Source organism: Miniopterus natalensis, chromosome 13 (genome assembly GCF_054644295.1).
Source record: "Miniopterus natalensis isolate mMinNat1 chromosome 13, mMinNat1.hap1, whole genome shotgun sequence".
Taxonomy (NCBI): Eukaryota; Metazoa; Chordata; class Mammalia; order Chiroptera; family Miniopteridae; genus Miniopterus; species Miniopterus natalensis.
In genome coordinates, this window is record NC_142093.1 from 24,830,777 (window position 1) to 24,843,081 (window position 12,305).

Genomic DNA, 12,305 nt, shown 5'->3' on the forward strand with positions numbered 1-12,305 from the left:
TTTGGGTAGCAATGTCTTAGTTTTAGAAATTGGTTTATTAGTAGGTGTATTCATTACTTGGGTTATGATAGTTATAGACCAAGAAATTAGAATACAGTGTCTTGGTGTGTGAAATTATATATATAGGTGTATGAGAGAGAGAGACAGGAACTGGATGTAGAGAGAACAATGATAAAATTTAAAATGGGTAGGATTGGGCCCTGGCCGGTATAGTTCAGTGTTTGGGCACCTGCCCACAGACTAAGGGTTCTGAGGTTGGATTCCGGCCAGGGGCACGTGCCTCAGTTACAGGCTCGTCCCTGGCCCTGGTCAGGGTGCATGTGGGAGGCAACCAGTCCATGTGTCTCTCTTACATTGATTCCCTCCCTCCCTCCCTCCCTGCCTCCCTCTCTCCCTCCCTCCCTCTCTCTGAAAAGTGGTGGAAAAGGTATCCTCGAATGAGGATTTAAAAAAAAGAATAGGATTGGGTAATTGGTACCCATGGGTGATGTGTATATACTGTTACCAGGATAGTGTAGTGGTTAGAGTTTTCGTTCTGAAGTCAGTCGGCCTGGATTTAAATTCTGGCATTTCCAGTTGCTAGCCAGGCAGTCTCAAATAGGATGTTTAACCTCTGACTCACTTTCCTCATCTGTAAAATTGGGTTAATAATAGTGCCCATATTATAGGGCTTAATTGATGGTTACTTGAGATATAGTATGTAGTGTTTAGCACAATGGCTAGCTCCCAAATTATTCACTACTCCTATTGATAATTGAATGCTCTATGACTACATCTACTAGTAGGTACCAGGATCCAAATGACTGCTCTACATCTAAAACTGACCAGTTTTCATAATTCTTGGAATAACCTGCCAGCTATATTCTAAGTAAAACTTTGGAGGTACTTCTCTTATTTCAATTATATAAGTATAAGTAGATTGACTAAACTAATGGAAAACATAGACTTTTTTTCACTGAATTCAGAAATGAGGCACCTTTATGAGTCATTAAACAAATTAAATAGCACATTAGTTCTATCACTTTCCTCTTTGGTCAGTTGTTCTCCCATGGTATTTTGAATTGAAGTGTGTTTAAAAAACAAAAAAGAAGTCATTTGAGAAAATAGAAATAAAAACAGTTTAAAAATGGTCTTTTTATCTCTTTGAAAGTACAGTAACACTTCAGACTTTATTAAGGGAATGTCAGCCTTTCGGGGTCAGTACATACTTGATGAGATTATATGGAATGTAGATGTAGAAGCACTGGAATTTACAAAAGAAATAACTTATAGTAAATATAATTTTATCAATAATGAATTTAGTGAATAAGAAATGTTATCTACAAAGATAACAAATTTGTTATCTACAAATATAATACTACAAAGTATTATATAAGCTAAAAATATGAGAAATGGTTTCTGTTTTTATAATAACTATTTTAGACTTGAGGAAAGGGCTTATTTGGAATTATTATTTAAGCAGTATTTTAAATTTATTTTCTTCATTGAGCAATATGTATGACTATTATTACAGTAAAAACATAGATTCTTAAAATGCATAGATTATAAAGTCCTATAATTCAAAGAAATAGTCTCTTCCTTTTTAATAACCATTACTAATTTGGCAGTTACAGTGGGCCAGGGACTTTAATAAGGACTCAAAATACATTATTTAATTTTGTTTATATCACTCATACATATGGTACTGTATTGCTGCATTTTATTTACAGCCATATCAAATAATATGAAATAAGTTCTTTTCATATTGTAAATTTTAGTGTCTTCATTTTACAAATACTGTGCTTAAATATTATGTGGAATAATTGCAAATTTTCTCTGATTTGGGGATATTTACATATGTATTTTATTTTTCCATGAGCCTAAGAATCTTAAGTATTACATTGATTGATAATTGTTTCCTTTGTTGCAGAACTATAAGAGTAAATGGGTCCAATTATTGGAATGACGCCAGAAAAGAGAGCTGAAACTCCAGGAGCTGAAAAGTTTGCAGGATTAAGCCAGATTTACAAAATGGGAAGCTTGCCTGAAGCTATTGATGCTGCCAGGCCAAAGGCCACTCTAATGGACAGTGAATCAGCAGATGATGAACTCACAAACCTGAACTGGCTTCATGAAAGTACTAATCTTCTAACAAACTTCAGCTTTGGAAGTGAGGGTCTTCCAATTGTTAGTCCCTTATATGACATAGAGGGAGATGATGTGCCATTGTTAGGACCATCTTGCTACCAGAACCCAGAAAAAAAATCAGCAACTTCAAAGCCCCCATACTCTTTTAGTCTTCTCATTTATATGGCTATAGAACACTCTCCAAATAAATGTCTGCCTGTCAAAGAAATTTATAGCTGGATTCTGGACCGCTTCCCATATTTTGCTACTGCACCAACAGGCTGGAAGAATTCTGTTCGACATAATCTGTCCCTGAATAAATGTTTTCAGAAAGTGGAAAGAAGCCATGGCAAGGTCAGTGTTATGAACATTGCTATATTTGGGGAGGTTGGGGAGAGTTAACACAGAGATCTTAAAATAATGGGGAAATCAAAGGAAGACAAAAATAGCCAAGTCAGATTACTTCAGCTTGATCTTAATTATATTCATCATTTGCTTTCAGTCTACCATAGGTACATAAATTAGTGTTTTTAATGTTCCAATTTTCTATTATTAGTTTCTATAGTGTTTTTATCACTGTGTCAGTATATTATTCTTATTTATTTAGTCTGGCAACCTTGACCTTATAATTAGAATGTAGACGTTTACATTAATGCAATTGATATGGTTGGATTTAAATCTATTACGATGTTATTTGTTTTCTTTTTGCTGTTTTTACTCCCTTTTTACCACTTTCCTGCCTTCTTTTGGATTGAGTATTTTTTATGATTCAATTTCAGTATATATATCTTTATCACAGTCTACCTTCAAATAATATTATACCATTTCATTTATTATCTGGACTCTTACAGATAAAGTTGACAAATCCTGATGTCCTATCTGGATCAATTTTTTTTTCCCTGGAGAAGTTTATTTAACATTTCTTGTAGTTCAAGTTTGCTAGCAATGAAATATTTTTTCAACTGTTTTGTGTAGGAAGGGTATAGAATTTTAGGTTCACAGGGGTTTTTTTTTAAGTACAGTAGTTCCCTCCCCCCCCCCCCCATCTGCTAGGGTATGTCCCAAGACTTCCAGTGGATGCAGATAGTATGGAACCCTACATATATACTGTTTTTTCCTATACATGCATACTTATGATTAAGTTTAATTTGTAAATTAGGCACAGTAATAGATTAACAATAACTGATAATAAAATACAACAATTGTAACAATATATTGTAAAAAAGTTATGTGAGTAATGGCCTGTCTTTTTCTCTTTCAAAATATCTTATTGTACTGTAATCACCCTTATTGTTGTGATGCTGTGAGATGATGAAATGTCTGATGTCTGTGGGATTAGTTGAAATTAGATGAATGATCTAGGCATTGTGACTTAGCACTAGAGTACTGTTGACCTTCTGACCATATATCAGAGGAGGATCATCTGCTTAAAGTAACCCTGTATCATTGAACCATGACAATCTTTGTGGTTGGATGTCAAGAGCAGATGTGTTGATGGTTGAGGAAATTGAATATTTTTGCACTGCAGTTTATTGCAAGTAACTGAAACCACAGAAAGCAAAACCACAGATAAGGGAGAACTACTGTATTTTAAAGATGTCACTCTCTTGTCTTTTGGCTTGCATAGTTTCTAATGAGAAGTCTGCTGATATTCTTATGTTTGTTTCTCTATTGTGTTTCTTTTTTAACTGTCTTTAAGATTTTTTTTCTTTATCACTACTTTTCAGTAGTTTGACTATGATGTCCTTAGTGGTGTTTTTCTTTATTTTTATCCTGCTTTGGTTTTTCAGAGGTTCTTGGTTCTGTGGTTTGTTGTCTTACATTAAATTTAGAAAAATTTTGCTCATTATCTCTTAAATATTTCTTTTGGCTCACTTTCTACTTTTGGGACTCCAAGTAAAAATATGTTAGACCATTTGCTCTTGTCTCACCTAAGGCGCTCTGCCTCTTTTCCTATTTTTACTCCCTTTATTTTAGTTTGGATAATTTCTGTGGGTCTTTATACAGGTTTACTCTTTCCTCTGTTGTGTTCATTCTGCTGATAAGCCTGATAAAGGATTAATCATATTTTTTATTTCTAGCATTTGTATTTGCCTTTAAAAAATACTCCCCATCTCTCTGCTAAAATTTCCCACTAGATCCATAAACATATTAATCATAGTTGTGGTATCTGTCTGAGAATTTCAGTATCTGGTCCCTTTCTGGATCTGGTTTTGTTGACTGTTTTATCTCCTGTTTGTTGTGTGTGTTTTATAATTCTGGATTGAATGTCAGTGTAAGAGAATGGTGAGACTAAGGTAAATGATATTTCTACCCAGAAATAGACATGCCTCTACTTCTGTCAGGTTGTTAGTGTGAACAGGTATTGGTCAATCTAGTTAATAATTGAAGTGGGATTGGGTTTTGTGATTGTCTAGTTTCCTTCAGCATACCACAGGCTTCAAATCCCTACAGAGATGGACTGCCAATACTTTGTGCTTAGTGTGAGGGCTGGAGTATCAGATGATTTTTCTCAGTGTTTCTACTTCACATTCATCTTTCAGTTTGTGCCGCATTTGGGGGCAGGAAGGGAGTTTGGATATTTCTCTTCACACTCTTGCCCCTCCCATAGCAATAGACTGTTATTACTTATTACTTCGTGCAAGGCTTTTGTGTAAGGTGGGTTTTTCTTCTGTTCCAGTTTTAGTCTTAAACAGGCTCTATATGCCTGTGGCTCACAAGTAGGGGTTTGCATGCCTACATCAGGAGCATACAGTCTCTCCCATCTACTCAGAGTGGAGTCTAGAGCTGCATTCATCAGTAGCCAATCATCTGCATATGGCTAGTGGCTGGCATATTGGACAGCATAGGTATAGGATATTTCTATCATTGTACATAGTCCTACTGGACAGCACTGTTCCAGTGTTCAGGCCAGTGTCCTGCTTATTCCCATTATGGTAGATAAACTGGCTAATATCTGTGGGATGTCTTAGGTATAAGTGAGTGACCATTTCCTTTCTTAGTGTAGCAGATTTGTACAATGTGTTATTGGAGGATCTGGGCACAAGCAGATTTTCTGCCATTCGCCTAATGACACATGCCACATTGCTTAGTGTCAGTGAAGTATGAGGATAGCTTGATTTTGTACATCTTTTCTAGTAGCAGCCATCCTTTGCCTGGGATTGAGATGGGTAGGGTATTTTGTCTCTCTCTCAATAGCAGACAGCTTTTGCTTCATATTGGAACTTTGTCCAGAGTGTAGGAAGGTTGTGTGTCTGTCCCTCAGGGAGAGCTGATCTCACCTTATGCTCATTCAGGGCCTGTAGCATGGTTCTCTACCAAATAAGTACAAAGCCTTCGAGTTCCAAAATGCATAATAGTAAATGAAAGAATACATATTCCCTGTTTCCATTGCACAAAAGATTTATCTTGTTCTATGCAAATTTAGTTTAAAACAATTATTAACTTCTAAAAGCTGTTTGTTATTTGTGTTCTGTCATCTAAGCACAGTAATGAAGAGGCAAAGTTTTTAAGTGAATTAATTAAAAATAAGTTCCTTTTTTCTGTAGACTCTGAAACAGATTAGCAAATGCATAGTTTTATCTCTTGTTACTCATAGTTGTGAACAGACCCAGTGAAAGGAAGTACTGCTGTAGTAACATAAACCAGACTTATTTGGAGACCTTATTCAAGATACTTAACTCCCCAGTACTGCAAGTTTTCAGTGTCACTTCTTCTAATTTGCTATTTCAAGGAAATAGCAATTCTACCATTATCAAAACAATTTGCAATTCTCTCACAATAGAATTTGAAAGGTAGACTTGAAATAAATTGTTTCTAGGAGTGTAATCTCAGGAATACCAAGATAGAACATGGCTAGAATTATTAAAATAATTGCCTTAGTAAATATATGAAAAATAATATGTGCATACCTTTTCTCTATGAAACTGAAGTGGTTTGGGGGCAAAGGATGCTAACATTTTATAATTTTGTTTCCCTATCAAAACGTTTATCATTTGGGCCAAGTGACTGAATATATATCTAACTTAAGAAGTTCCATCATTCAATCTAAAAGTACATTTGTAAAACTTAACTTCCTTTGGAAAAAAACCCCAACATTTCAAATACTTGTTTAGCATAGTTCATGTGGCATATTGCCACTGAAGGCTAGAAAAGAGTTTTACCTAATATGTGGTATATTTCTTTCTATATTACAGTGCGATATGACATCCATGGTTTTTCTTTTCTTATGTATTTAAGTTGCTAGGGTGTTAAAAACTGCGTTACATTCAATTATCATACTTTTCCTCAGACAAGAGCTTTTTTCCCTTCTAAATGTAGTTTATCCCTTGTTCTTTACTACCTAACTTTTGTCTCTTATTCAGGATTAATTGACTTTTCTTCTTCATGTTAATTTTTAAAACTTCCTAAAATTCTTCAGGTTTTTGTGGGTTTTTTTAAATTTTTATTTATTGATTTGAGAGAGAGAGGGGAAGGGAGAGAGAAACATCAATTTGTTGCTTCACCTATTCCTGCATTTATTGGTTGACTCCTGCATGTGCTCTGATCCAGGATCAAATCGACAACCTTGCTCCAACCGAGCTACCCAGCCAGGGCCCTTCAGTTATTTCATTTGACTAGCTCAACTAGTGTGTGTAGGATATTGATGGTTTTTTAAATACTCTCTTGAATTTATTTATTAATTTTATTCTTTTCCTAATTTTTAGTTTATATATTTATCAATTTTCTTTTTACATGATTTTATATATTTACGTTATAAAATATATAACTTTCTTTTTCCCTCATAGATGTGACAAAGGCTTGTTTAAATAGTTCATTTCTTTAGGAATGAATGTGTTTGCCCAGCCCACATGGCTCAGTGGTTGAGTGTCGACCTATGAACCAGACAGTCACAGTTCGATTCCGGGTTAGGCACATTCTCAGGTTGTGGGCTTGGTCCCCAGTGGGGGGGCAGTGCAGGAAACAGCTGATCAATAACTCTCATTATTGATGTTTCTATCTATCTCCCTCTCCCTTTCTCTCTGAAATCAATAAAAACATATTTTTTAAAAAAAGAATGAAATGTGTCTGAGAATATAAATTTGCTTTTAAGTAGAGCTTTGGCCACATCTGCTTAGTTTTGATATAACAGTGTTTCTGTATCTGATAATCTTTAATTGTAGTTTAGATAGCTGTTTAATCCGAGAGTGTTTATAAATTTCCAAGTGGTCAGAGAACTTTGTTAATTTTTATTTTCTTTTTGTATTAGAGTCTAAAATTGTGATCTATAAAAGGAACTAATTTTTCTTCATGGCCTAATCAATGTTTGTAGTTTTTCCCCCCCATTAATATTTGGAAAGTATATTCTACAAGAGTTCACTAAATACATCAGTTTTTCTCAAAGGTATTCCATAGAACACTAACCCCTTAAATGTTACCTAGGAGAAAGAGGTTCTGTGTCACATAACTTTGGGAAACCACATAAAGCAGGTTTAATTATAGCAGGACTGTTTAGATTTCTTAATCTTCTAATATGTAGTGTGACTTAAGAAGGACAGAGGTAAAATATGCCATGTTTTCAAACCTATTCAAAGGAATTATCTCATAGCCTGGCCTTTCCCCTCTATTTTAGATAATATTAGTGAGGTTCTTGAGGTATCTTGTTTACTTACCTTCTTGGTAAGTTGTTCCTTCATATTATGGGAACTGTGGATCAGATAGGCCTTTCTTTTAGGCACCTCCCATTTGTAATTCAGTAGGCACTTTTATTTATAGTTTCTCTAGTTTCCAGTAATCTTACAAATTCCATTATTTTTAGATTCTGTTAATTATTTTAGTGGCATCTGGACTTGTGTGCTCATTGCCACATTATCCAGAAGTCCCTCAAATGGTGAAACCTAACCATCTTGAGGGAGTGAATGATGCTGCTGCTTCTTCATACACACATACACACACACATAAGCATGTGTATATATATATTTTTAAGCCTCACTCAGGGATATATTTAGAGAGAGAAAGAGTGAGAGAAACATCCATCATTTGCCTCCCATGCATGCCCCAACCTGGGTCACACCTGCAGTGTAGGTATGCGCCCTGACTGAGAATTGAACCTGTCACCTTTTGGTGCACGGGACGATGCAACAACAAACTGAGGCACCCAGCCAGGGCTTTTATATTTTTTTACAAGTCTTTTCCAAGCCTCAGTCACTGACTCTGAGACTTTTGTCATGCTTTTCATTAAATTGTTTGCTGTTAATGCCATTAAAAAATAAAAATTATTCTTTGATGCCTCACTTAATACCATATTCCCTAACAGTTTTGGGGAAATGATGCTGCATAGAAAGTTTCCTTTTCTTTTTGATTTTTCTATAACAATAATAATAATGGCTAACATTTATTGACATTTTAACATGGGGAGAGCCACTTTGTACAGCCCTCCATGCTGTTCACTGCATTACTTGGGGTTATATCATTTTCAGAGTAAAGTTCTGGGTTATTAATTCTTCTGTGTTTTATTCTAGGTTAATGGGAAAGGTTCCTTATGGTGTGTTGATCCAGAATATAAACCCAGCCTTATGCAAGCACTGAAGAAGCAACCTCTCCCCTCGGCATTAACCTCTCCAGAAAGGTACAGGATCTTCCATATAAGTGTCAGTGGTGATTTATATGATTTTCTTGTCTGAGATGGAGAAGCTCAACAAAGTTGTAGGGGTTGGGAGTTTTTTTTATTGTATAGAGAATTATTTATGGATATGGCATTAGCCTAAGGCAGTTTTACTTACAGTCTAACTTGTGTTATTCGGAAACAGGATATTGAATAGGTAAAAACATAAATTCTGGAAAATGTAGTCAATACTGAATATATTATAACTAAACTCTAAAGAAAGTTATATGATTTCAGGTACAAAAGGTTAAATCATTTTAATTGTTTGCAATACTAATGCTGACCTAACAATGTGGAAATTAAAAGTATATTTAAAATTTTTTAAATACAATGATTAGCAGTTTTTCATTGTAACATTTTGCTTTATTTTTGCTTGTAAATACAGTTGTTATGTATTTCCTTGCCTTTTGTTTTCAAACTCAGTGACTCCTATTGGTCTTATGCTTTCCCATTTTAAGTCACATCTGAAAATGATACGACCTCTTTAAATCTGATTTTGTTTCCTTTTCCTAGAGAAGCCTTCAGAATCTTTTTTTTTATATATATCTTTATTGATTTTAGAGAGAGGAAAGGAGAGAGAGAGACAGCAACATCAATGATGAGAGAGTCATTGATCGAGCCCGCAACCAGGCATGTGCGCTGACCGGGAATCAAACCTCGATCGCCTGGATCCTAGGCCGACGCTCAACCACTGAGCCACGCCCGGCCGGGCCAGAATATTTTTTGAATTCTATCATGTACATTCATTTAAGTTAAAAATGCCCGATTTTGTCAAGATGCTTTTAAGAGTTGTCTATAATAGTTAACTTGATTTCTGAAAAAATGTAAACCTTTTTAATAAAATAATAAATGGAAATTTTCAAATATAAACAAAAGTAGGTAGAAAGTTATAAGGAACTCCCAGCTATAGCAATTATCACCATTTCATATACTGGTTAGTATCTTGAAATATTAGATAACTTTTAGAAGTAGCTGAAATAAAAAGTTAGTACAGCTAAAGCTGAAATTTATATATAAATAAATTTATTTGAAAATATATATATATATACACACACACACTCTCTCTTAGAGATTTTAAGGTTGTTTACCATATTAGTAGATAAAAGGATCATTGTAACAAGAACTACTGAGTGGTTTATTCTTATGAATGAAATCTGAAAAAGAAATTATCAGATTATATCCTCATTGTTTAGATGTTGATATCTTTATTAATTAATGTTGGTGCTTATGTTCCAGTTAAAAAAAGATAATAATTTAGAAACTAATGGTAAGTTCTGTGATGGTCACTTACGTGTTTTATTTAGCTGTGCTATTTTTTTATTAAAGATTAAATGGGAGAATTGGCACAATTTTTTGTATACCATCAAAAACACACTTCATTATATGTTTAAAGGTAAATAAAGATGATTTTATGGCTTAAAAACTGGTAGATAAAACAAAATGACAGCATAAAGGTTATAATCTTTGACATTAAAACATTACCCTAATGTTTTTAGAAACATTTTTCTCCTTTTCATTATTTGACAAAATGGTAGTTCCATCTGACATGCCTTTGTGTGGCCCTTTCATATCATAATTGGTAATTCGGAGGAAGAGAACTGTGAATAGGAAACAGACTTTTAATTTAGTAAGAAAAACAGATTTCTTATACTATCTTAAACTCCAAAAAACAGAAGTAGTTTTTCCCAAAAAAATATTTTAATCTTTGGAATTAAAAAAAAATTGCTGGTCTCTCTTCATGAATATAGTAGTTTAATGTGATAATATTTACTAATAAAATTAGGAACTTATCTGTTTTTGCTTCATTACCATACAGTGCTCCTTAAATATTTGTTTTTATAAACACTTTCATTTTTGTCGTAATACCTGTAGTGATTTAATATCAAACTTAAGCATCCAGTACAACACCAAACAGTAACTATTATGTATTGCCTATTGTTCCAAGCATTTCAAATACATTGTTCTTATTGAATTAGTAGAGCAAACCCTGTGTGGGAGGTTTAATTATTCCTGTTTTACAGATGAAGAAACTAAGAGATTAATTATTTTGCCTAAGAATGTCCAATAGTTGTGATTTAATCTTGGATCTTATGCTCTTTCTGCTTTGGCAGACTCTTCCTAAACTGAGTAGTATTAAACAAAGAAAGCAAGGTAAAAATAGTTTGTTTTTTTGTTTCTGTTTTTGTTTTTTTTAGAAATTATTTGTGTTTGTGACTAAGTTCTGAAAAAAGTGAAAGAAAAATTTTTATAAGCACATTTGTCTTATCTCTATTTTTCAGTGGCTCTTTATCACCTCACTACTTAGGCTCTGTACTCAAGCAGAATCAGGTGCAAACCCTCAAAGGTATGTGTAAGATCAGTTTTTCAAATCATTAAAAACTCAGGTAAAATACTAGGATTAAAAATTTTTTCTAATTATAAAATAATTATGTTTGTTGTAGAAAACTTGGAAAATAAAATCACTTCTAAAGGAGGAATTAAAACTTTTTATTCTACTGTTAACATTTTGATATCATTCCTTTGGTCCTTTTTATGCTTTATACATGAGTAGATTTGTTTCGTGCATGCACAGACACACACACAGAGACATATCTTTTCTTCAGATACTGGGATCATACTATATACACTATTTTGTATCCCATTTTCACTTCCTTTTATGTGTATTTTCCCTTGAAAATAGAAAAACATTTCTCAGTAATATAATCAGTAGAGAGTTACCTTTTCAAGTATGTCTTAGACTAGAGTTGAAGGTTGGCAATATATTGCCCATGGAACATATCTGGCCTGTCACCTGTTTTTGTATGGCCTGTAAATTAGGGATGGTTTTACACTTGTAAGTGGTTCTGGCTTAACGTAAGTTAAGTATCTATTTTTCTATTACCTGATGGTTAAATGTACTTTTTCTTTACATTTATGTATTGTTGAAACTTCCATTTTTCTTTTTATTACCTCATTAATTTCTGACCCTTATTCTTTCAAGCTCAGATCATATACACATTTTGAGAACATTTTCTTTGTGAATTCTGGTGGTTATTTAGAATCTTGTATTGCTCTTGTTCCATTCCATCTAAATTCTGCTTCTTCCTTTGGGGAACAGACACTTTCATAAGTTTCTCCTGCTAGTTTCAATCACCCTTCTTTTATAATAGTGTGTAGGTACTTCTCTTTCATTTAATGATTTATACATATTATGCATCATCTCCCCAGTGCTACTAACATCTTACTTCCCCTTCATCTCTGTACTCATAAGTCTTAGGCCTATTCTCCGGGTAATAAGTAACTTGGTGGGGAGGGTGGTTGGTATTCTGGGGTAAAACAAAGGCAGGTCTGTCCTAGAATAGAATATAAAGTTCTTGTGGGTTTTAAGAGAAAAACATAAGACCACAGAAACTTAAGAAAACGTATATTTAAATCAGGTTGCTTAGGGCATTTTCATAGAATTCTGAGGAGATTTGCTTTTTTTCCTGTCCTGATACTATTTTTAGGGAAAAGTTTTAAAAATACAACTAAATGATTAAACAATTATTTATTCTACAAGTAATTGCTGAGTTCTTAC

At 33.9% G+C, this 12,305-nt stretch overlaps 1 protein-coding gene across 2 annotated transcripts in view; it reads left to right on the plus strand.

Annotated features, from left to right (window-relative positions):
* Positions 1-12,305, plus strand: part of FOXN2 (forkhead box N2) — a 42,320-nt gene that overhangs the window by 17,586 nt on the left and 12,429 nt on the right. The window contains exons 2-4 of one of the 2 annotated variants that reach the window (XM_087823538.1): positions 1,910-2,460; positions 8,607-8,713; positions 11,029-11,093. In XM_087823538.1, the coding sequence (XP_087679664.1) occupies positions 1,924-2,460; positions 8,607-8,713; positions 11,029-11,093 (709 nt within the window). In that variant the 5' untranslated portion in view covers positions 1,910-1,923. Of the gene's footprint in view, positions 1-1,642; positions 2,461-8,606; positions 8,714-11,028; positions 11,094-12,305 lie in introns of those variants that run through there. The other variant, XM_016222171.2, reaches the window with a different exon arrangement.